The sequence below is a fragment of the Musca autumnalis genome, unplaced genomic scaffold, assembly GCF_047663935.1.
Source record: "Musca autumnalis isolate F117 unplaced genomic scaffold, ASM4766393v1 scaffold_1, whole genome shotgun sequence".
In the NCBI taxonomy this organism is placed as follows: Eukaryota; Metazoa; Arthropoda; class Insecta; order Diptera; family Muscidae; genus Musca; species Musca autumnalis.
In genome coordinates this window covers 289,576,741-289,602,761 of record NW_027411644.1, presented here as the reverse complement: position 1 = coordinate 289,602,761, position 26,021 = coordinate 289,576,741, and the positions used below count along the sequence as shown (strand labels likewise).

Genomic DNA, 26,021 nt, shown 5'->3' with positions numbered 1-26,021 from the left:
AATAGTTTGTGTCAACTGAACAATATTTCTCTCTTTTCTTCGAAAATTTGTTTCTCTTCTCTCGCTATTCGATGCCGTGTTGAAAAAACAATTTTGGTGAGTTGTGGTGTGTTTGTATGACATGCTGCCTTTACCTTTGTTTTTGTGTGTATGTACTTGTGAGACTCTTGGTTTTTATTTGTTTCTGTTTTGTTTCATTCTTCTTTCCTTTTCATGTTTGTTATGGTGTTTAATTATTCCTTATGTTGTGGTGGGTTCTTGTGGCTTTTTGTTTGTCTTTGTTGTCAGCCAATGCAGCAAACCATGTATTGTGTTCATCAATGATTGCAATATTATACGCGACATTTATATCCAAGTTATGCGAAAAGTGTATATGAGAAGTATATGCACTCAAATTAAAAATTTCTGGGTTGGTTTTCTGTATTGACAATACTTTTTGTAAACAAAATTAGATTATGATAGTTCCTACAATCGGTATTGTTAACGATTTAACAATATTGCGGAAATTCGAAAGTTGTTTTTGTTTTCTATGTTTGGAACAAAAGATGGTATTTTGGATTTGGATTACAATGTTTGAACAAAACAAATACATTTTTGGAACCAAAACATATATTTTTGTTCCAACAAAAGCGAAAAATATTTTTTCTCTGCGCGCAGGATGCTCAGATTCCAATCGTCGGGTACACGCTCTTCTTGCCAGATGGAGCTAACTAGCTGATGCATACACCTTATCAGCGTGTCGCCTGCGGTTTTAAACAACTCGACTGGTAGGCCATCAGCTCCTGCTGCCTTATTATTCTTCAGCCGGTTTATGGCTGTCTTTACCTCATCTTGGCCGGGTGGTATACATTCAATACCATCTTCTAGGATTGGATCTAAGGTATCTTCGTCGACTTCGCTACTATTGGATACCACAGTTTGGAAAAATGCTCTTTCCATATCCTTAGCACACTATTTATATCAGTTACCAGATTACCTTGCTGGTCTCTACAGGAGGAGGTGCCAGTTCCAAAGCCATCAGTTTGATGTTTCACTCTTTGGTAGAATTTTCAGACTTCATTCTGTCTCCTGTACATCTCGATTTGTTCACACTCCCGCTTTTCCATCTCTCTCCTTTTCCTGCGGAAAGACGTTTCTCCTCTCTCCTTTTTTCCCGATACCTCTCTCGTGCGCTACGCGTTGCTACTGATTGTAAAGTAGCCCTATATGTCGCATTTTTCTCTTCGGTGGCAGCACGACGCTCCTGGTCATACCATGGATTCCTTGGTGGAGGTCTCTGGTATCCAAGTACTGATTTTGCGGCTGTTTGCATGGAGTGGGCAATGTTTTGCCATTGTCCTGATATGTTATCGGGACGAGGAGTGTTTAGTATAAGCAGTTGGTCCAGTTGAGTGGATATGCTGTGGCCATTTCTGTAAGAAACTGAATTTTTAATCTTCCAAAACGAGGGCTTTATAAAAAGAAAATATATCTAAAACATTTAAAAGTCCATAAATAACAATTCTGTTAAAATCTGGCAAAAGCGTGGATTTTTTAAAAAACCTTTTTTCAAACATGAATTTTTAAAAAATAATTTTTTCAAACGTGGATTTTTTAAAAATATTTTTTTCAAACGTGGATTTTTTAAAAATATTTTTTTCAAACGTGGATTTTATAAAAATATTTTTTCAAACGTGGATTTCATTAAAAATATTTTTTTCAAACGTAGATTTTTTAAAAATCTTTTTTTCAAACGTGAATTTTTAAAAATATTTTTTCAAACGTGGATTTTTTGAAAATATTTTTTTCAAACGTGGATTTTTTGAAAATATTTTTTTCAAACGTGGATTTTTTGAAAATATTTTTTCAAACGAGGATTTTTTGAAAATATTTTTTTTCAAATGTGGATTTTTTAAAAATAATTTTTTCAAACGTGGATTTTTTAAAAATATTTTTTTCATACGTGGATTTTATAAAAATATTTTTCAAACGTGGATTTCTTTAAAAATATTTTTTCAAACGTAGATTTTTTAAAAATCTTTTTTTCAAACGTGAATTTTTAAAAATATTTTTTTCAAACGTGGATTTTTTGAAAATATTTTTTTCAAACGTGGATTTTTTGAAAATATTTTTTCAAACGTGGATTTTTTGAAAATATTTTTTCAAACGAGGATTTTTTGAAAATATTTTTTTCAAATGTGGATTTTTTAAAAATATTTTTTTCAAACGTGGATTTTTTAAAAAAATTTTTTCAAACGAGGATTTTTTGAAAATATTTTTTTCAAATGTGGATTTTTTAAAAATATTTTTTTTCAAACGTGGATTTTTTAAAAATATTTTTTTTAAACGTGGATTTTTTAAAAATATTTTTTTCAAACGTGGGATTTTTTAAAAATATATTTTTTAAACGTGATTTTTTTAAAAATATTTTTTTTTAAACGTGGATTTTTTAAAAATATTTTTTTTTAACGTGCATTTTTTAAAATAATTTTTTTTAAACGTGGATTTTTTTAAAAATATTTTTTAAACGTGGATTTTTTAAAAATATTTTTTTTAAACGTGGATTTTTTAAAAATATTTTTTTAAACGTGGATATTTTAAAAATATTTTTTTAAACGTGGATTTTTTAAAATATATTTTTAAAGGTGGATTTTTTAAAAATATTTTTTTTAAACGTGGATTTTTTAAAAAATTTTTTTTAAACGTGGATTTTTTAAAAATATTTTTTTAAACGTGGATTTTTAAAAATATTTTTTTTAAACGTGGATTTTTTAAAAATATTTTTTTAACGTGGATTTTTTAAAAATATTTTTTTAAACGTGGATTTTTTAAAAATATTTTTTTAAACGTGGATTTTTTAAAAATATTTTTTTCAACGTGGAGGTCTCTGGTATCCAAGTATGATTTGCGGCTGTTTGCATGGAGTGGGCAATGTTTTGCCATTGTCCTGATATGTTATCGGGACGAGGAGTGCTTTGGTTAAGCAGTTGGGCCAGTTGTGTGGAATATGCTGTGTCTATCTGTTGTGATTGCAGCTTACCGATGTCCAACTTCCGTGTTGTGTCTGTTCGCACTTTTTTTGCTACGTTAATCTGGAACGTACCTTTGCTACACAAGGTAGTGGTCCGAGTCTATGTTTGCACCTCGGAACGATCGTACATCCAACATGCTTGATGTATGTCTTCCATCTATCACAACATGATCAATTTGATTTCTTGTTCTTTGATCTGGCGACAGCCAGGTGCCCTTATGAATATCGGGATGCTTAAATCTGGTACTGCTAACCACCATGTTTTTTGCAGCTGCAAAGTCTACAAGCCTCATACCATTGTCAGATGTTTCACTGTGGAGACTGAATTTCCCGACTGTTGGGCCAAATATATTCTCCTTTCCAATTTTGGCATTAAAATCGCCTAGTATTATTTTAATGTCCTGGGCAGCGCAACGGTCATAAGTTTCTTCTAAGCGCTCGTAAAATATATTTTTGGTCTGTTCGTCCTTGTCTTCAGTGGGAGCATGAACGCAAATAAAGCTCATGTTGAAGAATTTTGCTTTTAATCGAATTGCAGCAAGTCTTTCATTCACTGGGGTGAAGCTGGAGACCAGATGTTTTAATCTCCGACCAACTACAAATCCGCAACCAAACTCATGCTTTGTGTCATGGCAGCTATAATACAGTGCGTCACCTTTAGGTGTTGTTGTGACGCCTTTCCCAATCCATCGTATTTCCTGTATGGCAGTAATATCGGCCTTGTACTTTTCAAGTACATCTGTCAAATGCGTAAACTGCATCTTCTCTATAAAGAGTGCCAACATTCCAGGTGCAGATTCGCAGATCATGGTCCTTAAGACGTTTGCGGGGGTCGTCAGCTTTTGAGGGATTTGTTTTTCTTTTCATAGTAGGCTGTTTTTCCTAGGGGAGGGTTATTAACCCGACGCCCAAACCCAAGTTTTTAACGTTCTTATGGGTGAACGCGCGGGACATGTTAGCTCACTACTTTTAACGGATGTTAAAGGTAGTTCCCCAGGTAACACCATTGGGAGGTCAGTGTCCACTTGAGATGAAAGAGTGACCAAGATAAATCCTGGGCTTTGCAATGATAAAGCCGGTCAGGACCGTTCCTTGGTATCTTCCATCCCCTTCGTCACCCAGAGCAAAAACTTCTGACCCTTTAAAAAATATTTAGGAAATTATTCCTAACAATTGCTCTTTTCCAGAACTAGCTAAAGTCTACTATTTTCAAAACTTTTACCATGTTTTCTTTACCATTTCTTGCAGGTTCTGGAGTAGAGCACATTATTTATAAAATTTTTTTCTAAAATCAAAACATAATTCCGTATTTTTAGAGAAGTTTATAAACTTAGTAAGTAAACAATTGCTTCAAGAATGTTAAAATGTTTAATGTTTAAACACATTTTTCAGGACATTAACAATGCAATAAAATTTAATGTTTTTCCATAAAAAATAAACATCCCCTTTCACTTCTCCCACTTGGTAACAAAAAAGTAACATTGTCCGCAAAGAAATCCCATTTGTCATACCTTCACCCAACATGTCACATTTCTCGGCACCTTTCACTTCAATTTATTTCAGGTTTCATTGTCCCAGCAGGATATTTTAAATAAAGTAAAAGGAAAAAAATACAAAAAGAATTGGAAATATATATATTATTTTCTCTTCTTGTTTACATTGTCAAGATGCGTTGTCGTCGTCATCATCATCTGCATATCAAAGTTATCAATTCTGTTTATTTATTTTCTTTACATACCTTTATGTCATCTCCATTTGTTTATCTTTTCTGCTTTACGTTTTTCTAGGGTCATAACAAATTACTTTGTTGTGTCACTGGCCATGGCGGATATGCTGGTCGCCTTGTGTGCAATGACATTTAATGCATCTGTGGAACTGTCCGGTGGTAAATGGATGTTCGGTCCATTCATGTGTAATGTTTACAACAGTCTGGATGTTTACTTTTCGACAGCCAGTATTTTGCATTTGTGTTGCATATCTGTGGACAGGTAAGTTTTGTATTTTTTCTTATTTTTTTATCAGTTACAAGAGCAACAGGCAATTCGCTTACTTAAAATGTAAATATAAATATGGACACTCATACATAATGATGCAGATATCTGATGTTGTTGTAAATTTATACAGTGTTTGTCCTGAAGAGAAACAGTTCGTTGGTGGGTAGAAAAAGGTTAAAAAGCAACTAAAATTATAAAGTCAAAAAGCAATTGTTTCGAAAAATGTAATATTAAATTATGATGCGAAAGGTTTTGTTCTTAAGGTGTCAAATGGAATTTCTAATTTGATTTACAAGCATTAAAATGAAGTAAAAAAAACAGAAAATCTCCGAGCTTGTTTATACCACACTGAGGCAGACTTCAATTTTTAATACATTCTAAAACACAACACCGGCTGCATGAGGGCCAAATATAAAAGGTTCTCCAAATAGTCATCTCAAAACCATTTCTGTAAGAAACTGAATTTTAATCCTCCAAAATGAGAGCTTTATAAATAGAAAATATATCTAAAACATTCAAAAGTCCTTAAATACCAATAGTTACCCCCAATTCTGTTAAAAAACTGGCAAAACCGTGGATTATTTAAAATATTTTTTCAAGCGTGGATTTTTAAAAAATATTATTTTCAAACATTGATTTCTTAAACAAATTTTTTTCAAACGTGGATTTTTTTTAAAAATATTTTTTTCAAACGCGGATTTTTTAAAAATATTTTTTTCAAACGTGGATTTTTTAAAAATATTTTTTTTAAACGTGAATTTTTTAAAAATATTTTTTTTCAAACGTGGATTTTTAAAAGTATTTTTTTAAACGTGGATATTTTAAAAATATTTTTTTCAAACGTGGATTTTTTAAAAATATTTTTTTCAAACGTGGATTTTTTAAAAATATTTTTTTCAAACGTGGATTTTTTAAAAATATTTTTTTCAAACGTGGATTTTTTAAAAATATTTTTTCAAACGTGGATTTTTTAAAAATATTTTTTTCAAACGTGGATTTTTTAAAAATATTTTTTTCAAACGTGGATTTTTTAAAAATATTTTTTTTAAACGTGGATTTTTTAAAAATATTGTTTTCAAACGTGGATTTTTTAAAAATATTTTTTTTCAAACGTGGATTTTTTAAAAATATTTTTTTCAAACGTGGATTTTTTAAAAATATTTTTTTCAAACGTGGATTTTTTAAAAATATTTTTTTCAAACGTGTTTTTTATATTTTTTCAAATGTGGTTTTTTGAAAATATTTCTTCAAACGTGGATTTTTTTAAAAATATTTTTTTCAAACGTGGATTTTTTTAAAAATATTTTTTTCAATCTTGGATTTTTTAAATATTTCTTCAAACGTGGATTTTTAAAAAATCTTTTAAAATTGGATTTTTTAAAAATATTTTTTTCAAACGTGGATTTAAAAAAAAAATCAAACGCGGTTTTATAAAAAATGTTTTTTTCAAACTTGAATTTTAAGAAATATTTTTTTTTAAACTTGGATTTTTTAAAAATAATTTTTTCAAATTTGGATTTTTTTAAAAATATTTTTTCAAGCTTGGATTTTTTAAAAATATTTTTTCAAACATGGATTTTTTAAAAATATTTTTTTTTCAAACGTGAATTTTTTAAAAATATTTTTTTTTTTCAAACGTGGATTTTTTAAAAATAATTTTTTTCAAACATGGATTTTTTTAAAAATATTTTTTTTCGAACGTGGAGTTTTTAAAAATATTTTTTTCAAGCGTGGATTTTTTAAAAATATTTTTTTTCAAACTTGGCTATTTTAAAAATAGTTTTTTTCAAACTTGGGTATTTTAAAAATATTTTTTTCAAACGTTGATTTTTAAAAACGTTTTTTCAAACGTGGATTTTTTAAAAACATTTTTTTCAAACTTGGATTTTTTTAAGTATTTTTTTCAAACCTGGTTATAAAAAAAAACAAAAATTAAACGTGGATTTTTTAAAAATATTTTTTTAAACGTGGATTATTTTAAAAATATTTTTTTCAAACATGGATTTTTAAAAAAAACATTTTCAAATTTGGATTTAAAAAAAATTAAACGTGGATTTTTTAAATATATTTTTAATTTTTTTTTTTTTGAAACGTGGATTTTTTAAATATATTTTTAACATTTTTTTTTTTGAAACGTGGATTTTTTAAAAAAATATATTTTTCAAACGTGGGTTTTTTAAAAATATTTTTTTCAAACGTGGATTTTTTAAAAATATTTTTTTCAAACGTGGATTTTTAGAAATATTTTTTTCAAACGTGGATTTTTTAAAAATATTTTTTTCAAACGTGGGTTTTTTAAAAATTTTTTCTTTCAAACGTGTATTTTTTAAAAATTTTTTCTTTCAAACGTGTATTTTTTAAAAATATTTTTTTCAAACGTGGATTTTTTAAAAATATTTTTTTCAAACGTGGATTTTTTAAAAATATTTTTTTTTAATATTTTTTCAAACGTGGATTTTTTAAAAATATTTTTTTTAATATTTTTTCAAACGTGGATTTTTTGAAAATATTTTTTTTCAAACATGGATTTTTTTAAAAATATTTTTTTAAACGTGGATTTTTTAAAAATATATTTATATTTTTACGATTTGGTCCAAAATTTGGCTTTGACTTAGTTTAAGTTCGAAAATTGTATCGGTCCACTCCTTCCGGTACCTCCCCCACAAAAGTTCGAAAATGTTCGGAAAAATTGTGCGCACGATAACTCTTGAAGGGAGTAACCGATTTGGTCCATACTTTGCACATTGTGAAAGTTCTGCCAAACTTATATGAGGTTCCAATATGGACTATATCGGTCCACTACTTCGCGGACCCCCCACACAAAATTTCGGAAAAGTGCAGTTTAAGACCATCTCTCGGATCGTTTTGAATTTTATTGTAACAACTTGTATTCTCTGCCCCCATTTAGACGGTACAATTTGTTTCACGGGCAAGTCCATTCTTCCTGAGAAAATGGCCCGAAAGCTGTAAAAACCCACTATGGCACCATGTGTAGTGGATGGAACTCATGATAACTCTCGAACGGATCAGCCGATTCGGTCTAAAATTTGGCGTTCATAATATTTGGTCCAAACTTTGTTTAAGATCGAAGATAGACCATATCGGTCTTTGGAAAACGTTCGGAAAAATTGTGCGCGCGATATTTTTTGAAGGGAGTAACCGATTTGGTCCATTCTTTTCGTATCGTAATATCCCTTCGAGTGTTTTCTTACATACTACCCAATTTAGTTGGTACGGGCCAGCTTTTTTTTGGAGATTATGGACCATTATCTCAGGAAATATGGACTTACCCCCGAAAAAATTGTGCCGTCGTTATAGGATCCGCAAGAAGTACCTTTTGGTGAAAAATTCAAAACGATTCGAGATGAACCGTTAATCTGCATTTTTCTATAATTTTGTGCGGAAGGTATCCGAAGGACGGGACCGATATAGTCTGTATTCCAACTGAAACATAACTAGAAGAAATAACACGATGTACACATTTTGGACCAATCCGAAACTCCCTGCGAGACTTATCTTGCGGATTTGCCACTTTTAGTTGGTGCCTTCAAGGTTTTTTGGAGCTTTTAATTATCTTAGGAAGTATAGACTTGCCCTCTAAAAAAATGTCGTAAAGGGGGGCCGCAACGACAAGGAGCTCTTAAACTTCACTTTTTCGAGTATTGTACCCAAAGGAGTAGACCGATATAGTCCATATTGGAACACGATCTATGTCTGAAAATAATATTACAATATGCGAAGTTATGATCAATTCGGTCACCACCCTTCGAGAGTTAACGTGCGCATTATTTTAGTGCAAAATTTTAAACTTTTGTGGGAGAGGTAGCGGAAGGAGTGGACCGATATGGCCCATCTTCAAACTTAAACTAAGTTTGAACAAACTATTACGAATGCAAAATTTTGAACCCGATGGGTTGCTTCGTTCGACCGTTATCGTGCGCAACAGTCTGCCAGACAGACAGAGGGACGGACTGACATTGCTCAATCGACTCCAAATTGTCTGAAAGAGATTTCGTCCAAGCAAACTTGGGGTCTAAACATACTATTTCGATGAGGCACATTTTTGGTCGCATCAAAGTGCCTAAAGGCTGAGGGTATAATGACGTTACAGTCAGAAATGTCCCTTCAAAAACTATATAACTATATATTTTTTATGTATAATAATATGTATACAACGTCATAAACCTATCAAACACATTGAAATAATTATTTGGACCCTATCTATCTATATATCTATATATATAAAAGAGCTTAGTGATAAGTGAGTGAGTGAGTGAGTGAGTGAGTGACTGACAGATCATCGTCCAGACGAAACGGCTGAAGCTAGAAGCTTGAAATTTTGAGTGTAGGTTGCTGTTGGTATGTAGACATGAGATAAGGCTGGGTTTTTCGAAATTCGAACTAGAAGGGTACGAAAAATACTAAAAGGTACTAAATATGGTACCCTTTGTATTTGGCAAACGGGAAGAGCTAGAATTCTGAAATTTGGAATGAGGGCCACTAATGGAGAGGTAGAAAGATGCACCAAAGGGTTTTTGGAAATTCGAACTACAAGTGTACGAAAAGTACGAAAAGTTACTAAATTTGGTACAAATTGTATATTATGAACGAATACAGCTAGAATCTTGAAATTTGACATGGGAATCGATGTTGGGAAGTGGTGTTGGTATAATGAAATGGTTTTGGAAGTTCGTACTTATGTGTACGAAAAGTTCTAAATGGTACTTAATTTGGTACAATTTGGATTTTGATGAACGGATAAAGCTGGAATTGAAATTTGGAATTAAGATTGCTATTGGGGTGTAGGAATGGGGTTAGTTTTGGAAATTTGTACTTATGGGTACGAAAAGTACGAAATGGTACTAAATTTGGCACAATTTGAATTTCGGTGAACGGATAGAGCTCGCATCGTTAAATTTGGAATTAAAAATTACTGTGGGAGTGTAGGATTGCGTATATTTTGGAAATTCGTACTAATGGATACAAAGTGTACTAAATGGTACTAAATTTGGTACAACTTGGATTTTGGTGAACTGATAGAACTAGAAACCTGAAATTCATACTTATGTGTACGAAAAGTACTAAATGGAACTATATTTGGTACACTTTGGATTTGGGTGAACGGATATAGCTGGAATCCTCAAATTTGGAATTAAAATTGGTATAGGAGTGTAGGGTAGTTTTGGAAATTCGTACTTATGGGTACGAAAAGTACTAAATGGTACTAAATTTGGTACAATTTGGATATTAGTGAACGGATAGAGCTCGCATTGTTAAATTTGGAATTAAGAATTACTGTGGGAGTGTAGGATTTCGGACATTTTGGATATTTGTACTAATGGGTACAAAGCGTACTAAATGGTACTAAATTTGGTACAATTTAACTTTGGTTGAACGGATAGAGCTGCAATCCTGAAATTTGGATTAATATTACTGTTGTAGTGAAGGATTGAGGTAGTTTTGGAAATTTGTTCTTATGGATACGGAAAGTACTAAATTTTGTAGAATTTGGATCTTAGTGAACGGATAGAGCAGGAATTCTGAAATTTGCAATTAAGATTAGTGTTGGACTATGGGATTCAGGAAGTTATGGAAATTCGTAGTTATGGGCACGAAAAGTACTAAATTTGGTACAATTTGGTTTTGGGTGAACGGATAGAGCTGGAATCCTGAAATTTGAAATTAAGATTACTGTTGGTATATAGGATTGAGGAAGTTTTAGAAATTCGTAGTTATGGGTACGAAAAGTACTAAATTTGGTACAATTTGGATTTGGGTTAACGGATAGCGCTGGAATCCTGAAATTTGAAATAAGTATTACTGTTGGCCTAATAATATTACTTTTGGAGTGAAGGATTGAGGTAGTTTTTAAAATTCATACTTATGGATGCGGAAAGTACTTAATTTGGTATAATTTTCTTTAGGGCGAAAGGATAGAGCTTTAATGCTAAAAATTAGAATTATGATTACTGTTAAAGAGAAGGATTGAAGTAGTTTTGGAAAATCGAACTTATGGGTACGAAGAGTACTAAATGGTTCTAAGTACAACTGAAATCATGAGATTTGGAATTAAGATTACTGTTATTATTTTTTATTAATGTCAGGTTGAGATATGTGGTTGCCGAAAGACGTACCATAAGTATACGAAAATTACTAAATGGTACTCAATTTTCTGTTGCGTATAGGGACAGAGCTGTAATCTTTATTTTTTCGAGTAAGGGTGAGTATTAGTGCTTAACGTTGCCATATGGACGTATTTTTAGAAATACGTACTATAAATTGACGAAAAGTATCTAAGCGGTCTAAATGTTGTATCGGGTGTAGGAACAGAGCTGGAATTCAAAAATTTGTTTTTGGTATGTGGAGTTAAGGTATAGAGGTGGTTTTGGAAATGGATAGTATGAAAAGTACTAATTTGAAATTTTAGAAGGAGATTACGGTAATTCTTTGTTATGTATTTATATGTAAATTACTATTATTGAGGTTGGAGGAACTGATAGATCTGGAAATGAAATTTGCGGATGGTATAGATGGTTGATATAAGAAGGTAATTTTTTAAGGTTATACTCATGTGTACGAGAATTACTAAATTTGGTACCATTTTGTTATTGCATGAACGATAATATAAGTTTTTTTGAGATGCTTATACATTTTGAAATTTGGTATGCGGGAAATACTCGCTATAAGGCTACAAAAAGTACTAAAATTGGTCTTGGCTTTATTTGTTTACAACAATGTTTTACCTTTTGAGGACAGAAAGCCCTTAACTAAAATCCCTCAAAAAATGTGGCTCGCTGTTGATGTGTAAGGGAGAGATAGGGCTGATTTCTTTTTTTAACTACTAAAGTGGTACAATTGATTGAAATAGCTAGGTACGTCAAATTTTTCAGTATTCACCATTAAAATAAATTGTTGTATTTTTATATAAATAAATATTGTTAATTTGTATATTATTTCTTTTCCGCATACGAAGTAGCGGGCATTTTGCTAGTATATATATAAAAGAGCTCAGTGAGTGAGTGAGTGAGTGAGTGAGTGACTGACATATCATCGCCCAGACGAAACCGCTGAAGCTAGAAAGCTGAAATTTTGGCTGTGGGTTGCTGTCGGCGTGTAGGGGTGAGATAAGGCTGGGTTTTTGGAAATTCGACCTAGAAGGGTACGAAAAGTACTAAAAGGTACTAAATATGGTACCCTTTGTTTTAGGCAAACGGGAAGAGCTAGAATTCTGAAATTTGGAATGAGGGTAACTGATGGAGAGTTAGAAAGATGTACCAAAGGGTTTTTGAAAATTCGACCTATAAGTGTACGAAAAGTTACTAAATTTGGTACTAATTGTCTATTTTGAGCGGATATAGCTACAATCTTCATATTTGGTATGGGAATCAAGGTTGGGAAGTGGCGTTAATATAAGGAAATGATTTTGGAAGTTCGTACTTATATGTACGAGTAATACTAAATGGTACTAAATTTGGTACAATTTGGATTTGGGTGAACGGATAGAGCTGGAATCCTGAAATTTGGAATTTAATTACTTTTGGAGTGTACGATTGAGTTAGTCTTAGAAATGTATACTTATGGGTACGGAAAGTACTAAATGGTACTAAATTTGGTACAATTTAAATTTAGTTGAACGGATAGAGTTGGAATCCTGAAATTTCGAATTAAGGTTACTGATGGAGTGTAGGATTGAGGTAGTTTTGGAAATTCATACTTATGTGTACGAAAAGTACTAAATGGTACCAAATTTGGTACAATTTGGATTTAGATAGACATGGAAACCGGAAATTTCGAATTAAGGTTACTAATGGAGTGTAGGATTGAGGTAGTTTTGGAAATTCATACTTATGGGAACGGAAAGTACTAAATGTACTAAATTTATATTTGGGTGAACGGATAGAGCTGGAATCCAGAAATTTCGAATTAAATTGAAATTTCGGAAAATACTAAATTTGGTATAAATTGCATTTGTATGGAGAAATAGCGCTGTAATCCGGAAATTATAATAAATAGTAAATAATAAATCATAAATAATAAATAATCTATATATATAAAAGAGCTTAGTGAATGAGTGAGTGAGTGACTGACATATCATCGCCCAGACGAAACCGCTGAAGCTAGAAAGCTGAAATTTTGACTGTGGGTTGCTGTCGGTGTGTAGGCGTGAGATAAGGCTGGGTTTTGGAAATTTGACCTAGAAGGGTACGAAAAGTACTAAAAGGTACTAAATATGGTACCCTTTGTATTAGGCAAACGGGAAGAGCTAGAATTCTGAAATTTGGAATGAGGGTAACTGATGGAGAGTTAGAAAGATGTACCAAAAGGTTTTGTATTTCGACCTATAAGTGTACGAAAAGTTACTTAATTTGGTACCAATTGTATATTTTGAGCGGATATAGCTACAATGTTCATATTGGGTATGGAAATAAAGGTTGGGAAGTGGTGTTGATATAAGGAAATGATTTTGAAAGTTCGTACTTATGTGTACGAGTAGTAATAAATGGTACTAAATTTGGTACAATTTGGATTTGGGTGAACGGATAGAGCTGAAAACCTGAAATTTGGAATTTAGATTACCGTTGAAGCGTACTATTGAGATATGGATGTAGTTTTGGAAATTCATACTTATGTGTACGAAAAGTACTAAATGGTACCAAATTTGGTACAATTTGGATTTAGATAGACATGGAAACTTGAAATTTGGAATTAAGATTACTGATGGAGTGAAGGATTGAGGTAGTTTTGGAAATTCTTACTTATGGGTACGAAAAGTAGTAAACGGTACTAAATTTGGTACAATTTATATTTGGGTGAACGGATAGAGTTGGAATCCTGAAATTTGAAATTAAGATTTCTGATGGAGTGTAGGGTTAAGAAAGTTTAGTAAATTCGTACTTATGGCTACGAAAAGTACTAAATGGTACTAAATTTGGTTAAATTTGGATTTGGGTAAACGGAGAGAGCTGGAATCCTGAAATTTAGATTACTGTTGGAGTGTAGGGCTGAAATAGTTTTGGAAGTTCGTACTTATGGTTACGAAAAGTACTAAATTGTACTAAATTTGGTACAATTTGGTTTTGGGTGGACGGATAGGGTGGAATCCTGAAATTTGGAATTACTGTTGGAGATAGTTATCGAAATTCGTACTTTCATAAGAAAAATATTAATGGTATTATGAATAGAGATGTAATTCGAAAGTTTGGTATTATACAACCTCTTGATGTGTAGGGTTGAGATATGGATGTGGTTGTGGATATACGTACAATATGTGTACGAAAATTACAAAATGGCAAAGAATTTGGTTCAAATTGTTATTGTGTAAATTAGTAGAGCTGAAATTGTGAAATTCGGTATTATGTATACGTACTTATGTATACGAAAAATACTAAATTGCGATTGGGATTTAGTTTTGGATAAAAGGAAGTAGTTTTTTAACTTATACATATTATAAGTACTGAATTTGGTACCAGTTTGGCGTTGCTTGAAGATATAGAGGTGGAATTTCGAATTTTTGTATGAGGGATGGTGTTGGTGTTTCGATAAGGATTTTTTGAAATGCATACAAATTCTGAAATTAGGCTGAGGGCTGGCTGACTTATTGAGAAATACGAAATGTACTAAATGGTATTAAATTTGACGTTGGTGTAGCAATGAAGCTGGGATTATATAATTAGTGTGTGAAAAGTACAAAATTGCAATAAATTTGGTATTGGGCTAAGGAATAGGAGTGGAATTCTGGTATATTATTTATTTGTTAAGTTCATTGTTAGAAGTGGTCGTACAATAAATGTACTAGAAGTATTAAGTAATACTAAATATTGAAGCACTGCACTATAGGTAATTTGCCCTGTTTTTGAGACAAAAATTAATAACAGCGGAATTAAAGGGTTTTTTAACTTTTTAAATTATTTATGTGTAAAAGTGAGATAAAACAAAGATTTTTAAAGATAAATTCGGATATAAGGAACAACGGTTATAAGCAACTACGTATATAACGTACAAAGCTATTTGTTTCAATGTCATTTTCATTAGTTTTCTTATACACAACAAACTGATGAAAACGATCACGGAAGTAAGTAACACAAATTTTGTCCCCGCGAGTAGATTTTCCAACGAATTGTTACTACAGTTTTGTATATTTTTTGAATATACGTTAATAAAGACGAGTTTAGTACTCCTTTAAACCGTATTAATGATCAATATGTAATAGAGAGATAAAATAAAGCTTACTACTGCCGCACCGTTTATAGATAACCACGGATATACCGATCAAATTGTCGCCATTACTTATTTTACTTGCAATGAAATTGTAAACAACAATATTTTTTACACTTATTATTTATTTCCTCAAACCAAACTTCCACAATTTTAAGACTTTTTATTGAGAAGTAACATAATAAAATCACATAAATATCAAAAAACGGGCAAAATCGGGTTTTGAAACCTATTAATACCAATTTAGTATAAGTCTATATGAAGTGAGTTTAAGAAAAATAAAATATTTATTTCTGACTTTTTGTGTTTTTTGGTCGCTACCCAAAATGTTTAAGCTATATTATATATGAAATAAATTCCTCTCGCAATTGCCAATCTATTCCATTTTACATATATTTATATTTGGTTCATTTTTCCGCGGTTTTAAGTACATTGAAATATGCCTTACAATATATATTTTTTTAGTTCTTCTTCGAAATTCGCACTTTGACTGCAATTTAAACCGCGATAATGACGCTATTTTGAAAAATGTCATTGATATTAATAAATTTTGACATGTTCTTTTTTCAATGCCAACTAAAAAATTATTATTATTAAAAGTTGCAAAATCGACTTTTTGCCTGAAAAACAGGGCAAATTACCTATAGTGCACTGGTATTGAATGAATCGATAAATGAAATTTGTTGTGAGGATCACTGTTGAGATTGGATCAGAATGTTTATAATATGTATAATCCACCTTTAAATGTATGAAAGGTTTCTACATGTAATACCATTGGCATTGGGTGAACAAGTAGAGCTAAAACTGTAACATATGAGCTAAGGTTCTGGATTCCAAATATTGTACTGAATAATGTACTATTGTTTCTATGTTAACACTAATTCGGTTTCAAAATAATGTAATAATTGTTGCACAAACATCCCAGACGGGACAAGGGAGACTTATCTCATATCATTGAGTGCACCCCGTTTCATATTAGCTCAATGATATGGGACCTACTGTTTATCGCCGAGTCCGAACGGCGTGCCTTACGACACCACTTGTAGAGAAGTTTAACATTGCTGAAATACTCAGGAAATGTCGTCAACATTACTGAGGGGTATTTTGCCACCGTTGAAACTTTGATGTTGCCTGACCGGGGAATCGATCGGTTATCTACATTTTGATATCACAAATTCCAAAATTCGGTTGGAAAATGTAGATAAAATTTTCAAAATACCCATACCGTTCTAATAAAACATGGACTGAAATTTAAAATGTAGGCCGCTGTTGAAGTGTAGAGGTCTTTTTTGAGATTCGAACAAAACGTGTACGAACAGTACTTCAAAGAAATAAAATATCAATTCAAATGGGTATTAGTACATAAAAATTGTCAGTGTTCACCATATTAAATATTGTTTATTTGAATATTATTCCTTTTCCGCATACGAAGTAGCGGGCATTTTGCTAGTAGTATATATATTCTTGATCAGGATAAATTTCTGAGTCAACCTACCTATGTCATTCTGTTTCTGCTAGAGCCCTATCGCGCACCCGAGTACCTTTTTTCCATAGACAGGTCAATTACGAATATGGGAAGATTGGTAAAGCCCTGATATAGCGGTACCGCCCGATTTTCGGAATTTTGAAAATTTTAGCAAAAAAAAAAATAAGCGACACTTCTTCACCAAAAATTGTCAATATTGGTCCATGTTTAGGTATAGCCTCCATATAACATTTCCCCAGTATTTGAGATACATTGACACTTGAGGCTTTAAGGAGTCACAAGACTTCTTCACCAAAAATTTTCAATATTGGCTTATGGTTAGGTATAGCCCCCACAGAGCGGTATTTCCCAATTTTCTGTATTTTGAGCCATGTCCGTCTGTTGTAATCACTCTAGCGTTCGCAATAGTTGCGCTAGAGCGCTATATTTTTGCACCCGAGTGTCTTTTTTTCATAGGCAGGACAAGTTCGAAGATGGGCTATATCGGACCACTTTTTGGTATAGCCCCCATATAACGGTACCTCCAGATTTTCGATATTTTGGGGATTTTAACTACATTTTTTGAGCGAACTACCTGTAATTTCACGTTTCCCAGTAGTCACAAAATATCTCCACTAAAAACCGTCAACATAGGTCCATGTTTTGGTATATCTCCCATAGAACGGTACCTCCCGATTTTCGGTATTTTAGGATTTTAGCTACAATTTTTGACCAAACTACCTTAATTTGACAGTTGAGGTTCCTAGTAATCACAAAACATCTTCACCTAAAACTGTCAACATAGGTCCATGTTTTGGTATAGCCCTCATTTTTGCGAATTTGGGCATTTTAGCTAAATTGTTTGACTGAACTACCTGACATTTCACGTTTGGGGTTCCCAGTGGTCACAAAAATTTGTTCGTTTTATGACCAGAAAATATTAGTTTTTTTAAGCAAAACATTGACATTTTGACTTTTTGGGTCCACCATTTCCGTACAATCCCACGGCAGCGGGTTCTTTCGTACCGGATTGACCCGGAACCACACAACATCAGAGTTCCGGCCAGCGGCTGCCACCTCAGGGTACATGTGTTAGTATTTGTTTCGTTTTTCTGTGTTGGGTGTAGCATATCCCTGAATGCTTGCTCCGAATTCTTTTGGTCCGTTCCGGAACGGAGGAAAACTTAGGACAAATGTATTTGTGCTCAGTTTGTCACATTCGCATCTTCACCCATATCCAATATTCTGTGAGATGCAATAGATGTCAGGAGTGGGTGCTTCTAAGGGGTTGCTCTGGACTTGTTCACGAGAGGGACTAGGACAGGGACTATGTTGCTGCATGCTGCGTGAATACAGTCCCCAGTGAGTCGTCATCGGATTACGAAACTCCCTCGTCGTCTGATTATGAGACTCCCCCGCAGTCCCCTCGACAACAACCGCACATGCAGCCTTTAACACCAGCCCTTGTTGCCCCAATCCCGGAAAATGCATCCTTTTTGCAATTTAATTGCAATGGACTCCGAGGTAATAGTAGATTTCATGAGTCGGATGAATATCAACGTCGCTGCGGTGTATGGGGGTAGCAGTCAGGTGTGGAACTGCCGAAATAGAGTTGCTGAACGTACACAGCCCGCCGAGAAATAGCTGTATTTCAGATTACGAGCCTGACATTAGCCCGCTTTTGGAAGGTCATAATCGTCTGGTCCTGGGGGACTTTAATGTGCATCATGAGATGTGGTATTCGGTCCTCGGAAACGACCTGAGGGGTACAGCGCTGGCTGAGCAGATTGATAGCTTTACGTTTTGCACGGTCAATGAGGACGCACCTACCAGAATTAGAGGAGAGTGTCACAGTTCGCCAGACATAACCATTGTGTCACCTGGTCTGACAAATGACGTTACCTGGCAACCCGTCATTTCCCTTGGATCAGACCATCTCCCCATAATTGTCTACATTAGCAGACCACCCGATTTCATCACCTCTGAACGCCGCACATTCGTTTATCATAAGATAGCTGATTGACTGAATTTTAGAGAGTTCACCAATCACCGCTTCAGAGAACTGTCCAATCCTTCTGATGTTCGGATAGCGGAAAGGACGTTCCGCGACATCATCACTGCCGCAGCCGCTCGCCATATCCTTGCTGGTCGAATACCCGAAGTAAGACCAAACATCCCAAGAGAAGCGACGGGATTAGCAAATGAGCGTGATGAACTTCGTCGAGCCAACCCCATTGACGCCAGGGAACTGACACTGGAGGTTAACAGGCTTGTCGGCGAGCATAAGCGGAACAAGTGGTTAAATCATCTGAAGTGTTGCAACATTGGAGCCGGTCACTCTCGAACCCTGGAAGAAGGGAAGATAGGACGTCCAGTTTGTCGAGCACCCCGAGAGTGACATTAGATTTATTCCTGCCGAGGATGAACCACCACAGTTTACAATGGATGATGTTGCCAATCATCCAAAGCGTTGGGCTCTGATGGAATCTACATGGTAATGCTGAAGCAGCTGGATAAGCCGGAAGTGGGGTATCTCACTAAAGTTCTCAACTATCCACCCTCATTGTTCGCGAAGTCTGGAAAATGGGCAGGTTGTTCCCACTACGGAAGCTCGGCAAGGATGTCAGTAAAAGTGAATCGTACAGGCCGATTTCGCTTTTGTCGCCCGTAGCAAAGACCCTTGAGGCCTTAATCCTCCCCAGTATCAGAAACAGCTATCAAGTTGCCGATCATCAGCATGGATTCCGTAAGCATCACAGCACGACAATAGCGCTGCACGCCATATCCACACATATTTGTCAAGAACTCAACCAGGGACCGCCATGTGATAGAACAGTGATGGTGGCGCTTGACTTATCAAAAGCTTTTGATACAGTCAGGTACACCACGCTGTTTGAGGACATTGAGCAGACGCACATGGACAGCGAAATTTGGACGAGAGTTGAATGTCATGGTCGACGGTAGCAGAATTCCGACAGCAAACTGACCCAAAATTTTAGGGGTCACATTCGACACTACATTCAAGTCATGCGCACACACCACAGCTATCTGCGACAAACTGAAAAGCAGGAACGAGGTCCTCAAGTCCCTAGCCGACAGCACTTGGGGTGCAGATAAAGAAACCTTGTTGACCACATATAACACGATAGGTCGGTCTGTGGTAAGCTATGCGGCTCGAGATTATGGGATACGAATTGGAAAAAGATTCAAACCTGTCAGAATGCCGTCCTGAGAACAGCAACAGAAAGGATATTAATGCTCTAGAGAGGGAGGTCCAACAATATAGGAGAGAACTCCTAGATCAACAGGCATATCAAGCAGGTTTAAATAGTATTCACACGGATGCAGTTGCTAAGGCCATAAGCAAATATAGTGTGAATAAAGTTCTCGGAGTACATCCCCAAAATTCAAAAAATCAATCGATAAAGGACTAGATCTTTATGTTCTAAATAAGCATGACAATCGTTTCATTAGTTTTCGAGCTAGAGTTGGCACCGCAAAACGCTTTAATAAAAACAGGGCTTGGTAGACGGTCAATTGCCACAAAACTACGACATATTTTTCAACTAGAAAAATTCAGAAAGTAGATTAAAATGCGCTCTATCAGATGAAAAAATCAACTACTAAAAAAGTTTCATAGTTTTCTCGAAAAAAAATCATGACAAATTGCTTTAATTGGGCTTTACAACTGGGGGTCACCCCTTTATCTAAGTCCTTTACCACAATGCTATAGTCAGAAGCCACATAAAACATTGCACAGCTCACGTATAGTATTCAAACTGCACACGTCATTCTATTGCGTCAAGCCCTACTCACTGTGCACTACGTGAATGAATATGTACACATTTCTGACATCCCCTGACATATTCAACTCCACGTAGACGATGATGTTTCCATTAAACAATTTCCATTACCATTTAAAAGTGTAAAAGATTGAGCGTCAAACATAACCATAAAACCGTAGAGATTTGGGGACGACCCTTTGAAATGATAACGTCCACAGAGATTTGGTTTTTGTTGCTCCTTTGTTTTGCTCCGGCAAAACAAAACATAGACAGGCATTCTGTGAAAACAAAATTGTTGCTTTAACTTTGGAATGTTGTTATGTTAATTTATATGAACCAAACGAACGCCATTTTCTCTTCAAACACGTCCAACAACCTTTCTGCTTAAAATGGGATTTTGTTTTGGAATAATGTTATCTTAGCCGTTAGTTGATATGCCGAGAGATTAGTTTGTATTTTTAAGTCGGGTCATATGAACAACATGGGATTAACATGTTGAAGATGAATGTTGTGATACTATTAAAAACAATAAATCTAGATTTTCTTTTAAGTGGATTAAAAACAAAGGACATTTTCTGTTTTTCGTTGGATAAAGTTCTTAGGTTGGTGTTTAGCAGTAAGCCAGCATGATTTTATTAACGAGGGCAACAAGTTTATGTAAATAAATAAGGATTTTTGGAAAAATTCCAAGGTTTTGAATTTACCTTGTTACTTTGTAGATGCTTAGCACTCCTTTCCACCAACTAAAACCGTGAAGTGGTATAGTGTATGTGATTAGCAAATATTTCAAAAATTTATTATAAATTCATTTATCATTTGGACATTTCAATTAATTTTTCTCTCCAATCATTTATCAATTAATTAATTTTGTGAGGCCAATCATAGTAGTGGCAGTTCCAATGAAACAGCTGTCATTCGTTCAGATTCCCCGAATTTCATAACAAATCATTACCAATGCAATTGTCCAAAACAATTACTGCTGTTGGTAATTGAACGATAATAATTTTTCAATTTTATGTTTCCATTATTCGTTAATCGCTCTTCCTCTTCTGAGAAGGAAGCTGTAATCAGAAAAAAAGAAATTCCCAGTAAAAATGCCAACATTAAATAAACACTTTTTTTGACACAAATGGTTATTTCGCTTGGTTTGCCGCCACAATGATATTCCCAACTAAAGGAAGTTTTGCAGAAAACCAAAGGAATGCGAATTTACACACAACCACACGCACAACAACATCATTATGCACTTAAAGTTAAACCAAAATTAAAATACTTTTGGCAAAAATGGTAATGATTAATGGTTCCCTTAAGGCGAAGCGGCAAACACACAACCGCACTACGCTGTGGCATTTACGCAATCACACATACACGCACATACAAGCAATTACATAAATATTGCGATAAGAAAAGCAATCCTGGCCCAAAAATAAAGAAAATGGATTTTCTTTTCTGCGAGGCAATCGCATTGTGTGCCTGCATGTATGAAGAACTTTCAAGGAGATTAAAGTTAAATTTCGTATGAGGATATGTTTATTAATTATGTTCAAATTGTATGGCGTCTTCCTTTAACCAAACGAGAGATTATGAAGATTTTCTCGAAATACAATTATGTATATACGTATGTACAAACGTAGCGCTAACATCTAAACGAATTGATGTGTAAATTGAAAATCCTTTTTTTCCTGCAAAAAAAATATATATTTAGGGGTTTTCAAAATTTTGGACTTATGAATTTGCCGCTAAAATACAGATTTATGGATGAAAGCTCAAAAGTGTTACTGAGAAGGTACCTGAAGGAATAAAAGACATAGTCCATTTTGGAAGTGCATCTTACTATGGGAGTCATTGCTTTTTGATAGATATCACGTCCTTCAGTCATTTCAGTTGGTCGCCGTATAACTTATAGATTTTGGGCCATTATGTCATAAGCATGGACTTACCCTGGAAAAACATAATATCGCTGTAAACAGGACCACAAGGAGTACCTTCAGCAAAAATTTTCGATGGATCATCGAACAAACCTTAAACTGCACTTAAACCAATATGTTGAACTCTTTTGAGGAAGGTACCCTAAAGTCGCCATCAGACCATCTGCTTTTTTACATTTATGACATCAGCTGGTCTGTATATTAGAATACCCAAAGTGACAACATACATGTGAAAAAGCAGATGGTATGATGGCGACTTAAGAAGTGGACCGATATGGCACACAAACTAAGTTTGGACCTCCGTTTATGAGATAAAGTGTAGAAATATTTGCTAACATGTACTCCTTCCTAAGTTATGAGTACGGTGATGTGTGCGGGCATGTGTGTCCGACTAAAAATCAGAGAGTTGTGTGTTGTGTGGGTTGATAAACAAAACAAAGAACAGATGGTGGTGCACATGCAAGCACATGTAAGCGTTTAAACAATCCTTAATGATCATACGCGCGGCCTAGTGTGTAGTGTGTTGGGCTACAAATCAGAAGTTCGCAAGATCAAATCCAGCTGGCAGCGGAATAAACATAACATAATATTCAAATATTCTAAAATTATAACATATGTTTTTTTTAGCTTATTTTGCAACTTCTAGTGGCCATAGAATAACTAGTTATTCTAGTATTCGTAGAATAACTTGTTATTCAGTGCGATATGCCCTTGTTAAAATAATGGATTAGTAGGGGGTTTGTAAGTTGTTACGACTACCAAAAAGTACTATAAAAACCCATTTTTTTTGGGAGCATGTTTTTTGCTGGGATATGGTGGCCTTAATGATTTTTGAAGCACTCGAGTAATTGTTCAGGGTGTATGGACTTTAGGCCGGGGCGATTTGTATGGAAGGAAAAAAGTGTTATCGGGCGCCTGGAGTTTCTGATTCTTGGGATTGTACTGAGCAAAAAAGTCAACTAGACCATATGTCTACGGTGAAAATCGAGCACCGGATTTTGACTTGAAGTTTTTTTTCAAAGATTTTCGGATATTTTGGCATATAACAACCAAACCACTGATATTTTCGATCCAACACAAAGACAACAATTGTAGGCAAGACAATAATAAAGAACTCTCTAGTACATCGCAAAAGCATTGGAACGCTCCTTCAGGCAGTTATGGCCTCGAGAAAGTGCAAATTTTTCGGAAAATATCGATAAATGACACTGTGCTACAAAATGGGACTCAAATTCAGTGGGTGGAAAATTTCTTTTGGAGATGAAAGCCCTTGGTGAGTGTACTAAGAACCCAAAAGGAAATTTTCACCATAGGTCAAGTTTCCGAGATATCGCGTGATTAATGGTTTAATTTTCGCCCCTTAATTTGCGAGAAAATAGCTTTATATCTCTGTTAAGCGTTATTGTAGCTTCATTTTGAGATTACATGTCTTCAGTCAAATCGAATGGTGAATCTTTTTGTAGAATATTTCATCCCTCTAACTCAATTCTTTCCATGTCATGTTCCTCCTTTATTTTTTGAACCGTAGTAAAAATACCTCAAGATGAGATTTTACAGCATCCAAATATTCTACAAAAATGTTGTTCAGAAGATTTTAGGTACGGTTCTCATTGATGACCAATCGATATTTCCCCGTTTCCATGGTCCTTTTTGACATTTACCCGTATTTTGTTGAGAAAACTATGTTTTGTTTTTATGTATATTCGTTGTTGGTCTGTGGTGCATCTGAAATACTTAACATAAATAGCTCTTGTAATGACGAACACGTTAATAACAAATTTTATTGACGGATAGATCCGGGTATCTAGATTTTTGAACCGGATATTCTGATATCAAAACCGACTTTGGAACCGGTTTTAAGTAACCGATTAATCGTATATGTATATCATTGGAAAGCTAATAAAATGGCCAATCAAATGACAGCAAGTAGCTGATTACATGATTACAACTTTGTTGGTTCCGAAGCTAGAACAAAAAAAAAAAACGCTTTCTTAAACCGATTTTTATGTAAAATATCACTGGGTTGAAAAATTCTTTTTGGCGATGAAAGTCGATTAGGATATTTTATAAATCTGGAAAGACTGTTATGCCATAGGTCAAACTTCTGAGTTATTGTGAGATGAATTTGTGTTATGTTGTTTTGTTATCATGCACTTAAAGTTCATCAAGAATGAATTAATTTCGCCATAACTCAGAAGTTTGAACCACATCAACCCAGTGATATTTTACATCAAAATCGGTTTAAGAAAGCGGGTTTTTTGTTCTAGCATCGAAACCAAGAAAGTTGTAATCAGCTACTTGCTGTCCACAGACCAACAACGAATATACATAAAAACAAAACATAGTTTTTTCAACAAAATACGGGTAAATGTCAAAAAGGACCATGGAAACGGGCAAATATCGATTTGTCATCAATGAGAACCGTACCTAAAATCTTCTGAGCAACATTTTTGTAGAATATTTGGATGTTGTAAAATCTCATCTTGTGGTACTTTTACTACGGTTCAAAAAATAAAGGACGAAAAGGACATGGAAAGAATTGAGTTAGAGGGATGAAATATTCTACAAAAAGATTCACCATTCGATTTGACTGAAGACATGTAATCTCAAAATGAAGCTACAATAACGCTAAACAGAGATATAAAGCTATTTTCTCGCAAATTAAGGGGCGAAAATTAAACCATTAATCACGCGATATCTCGGAAACTTGACCTATGGTGAAAATTTACTTTTGGGTTCTTAGTACACTCACCAAGGGCTTTCATCTCCAAAAGGGATTTTCCACCCACTGAATTTGAGTCCCATTTTGTAGCACAGTGTCATTTATCGATATTTTCCGTAAAATGTGCACCTTCTCGAGGCCATAACTGCCTGAAGGAGCGTTCCAATGCTTTTGCGATGTACTAGAGAGTTCTTTATTATTGTCTTGCCTACAATTGTTGTCTTTGTGTTGGATCGAAAATATCAGTGGTTTGGTTGTTATATGCCAAAATATCCGAAAATCCTTGAAAAAAAACTTCAAGTCAAAATCCGGGGGCTCGATTTTCACCGTAGACATATGGTCTAGTTGACTTTTTTGCTCAGTACAATCCCAAGAATCAGAAACTCCAGGCGCCCGTAATGGTGTTCAAATCGCCCCACTCTAATGGACTTGCTGCTGAAAAACTTTCAACTTTAAAAACCATTTTAAAAATCCACGTTTGAACAAATTTAAATAATATATGGTAAAAGTCCGCTTTTGAATAGATTATTGTAAAAGTCCACGTTTGGAAAAATATTTATCTAAATCCAGGTTTGAAAAAAATATTTAAAAAAATCATATTTGGAAACAATTTTTTTAAAATCCCCACTTAAAAAAATATTTTAAAAAATTTCACAAAATCTTACTTTAAAAAAAGTTAAAAAATATACTTCTGAAAAAATTTTTAAAAAATCCACATTTAGAAAAAATATTTTAAAAAAATCTCCTTCTCGAAAAAATATTTTTAAAAATCAACATTTAGAAAAATTATTTAAAAAAATCCACTTCTAGAAAAATTATTTGAAAAAAAAACACTGCTGACAAAAAGGCCACATCTGAAAAAAATATTTAAAAATCCACGTTTGAAAAAATATTTAAAAATG

The 26,021-nt window shown here is 33.9% G+C and overlaps 1 protein-coding gene across 4 annotated transcripts in view; it reads left to right on the top strand.

Annotated features, from left to right (window-relative positions):
• Nucleotides 1-26,021, top strand: part of LOC141389683 (octopamine receptor beta-3R-like) — an 825,473-nt gene that overhangs the window by 716,327 nt on the left and 83,125 nt on the right. For all 4 annotated transcript variants that reach the window (XM_073961584.1, XM_073961582.1, XM_073961583.1 and 1 more), the window contains one exon: nt 4,798-4,998. In XM_073961584.1, coding sequence (XP_073817685.1) covers nt 4,798-4,998 — 201 coding nt within the window. The remainder of the gene's footprint in view (nt 1-4,797; nt 4,999-26,021) is intronic.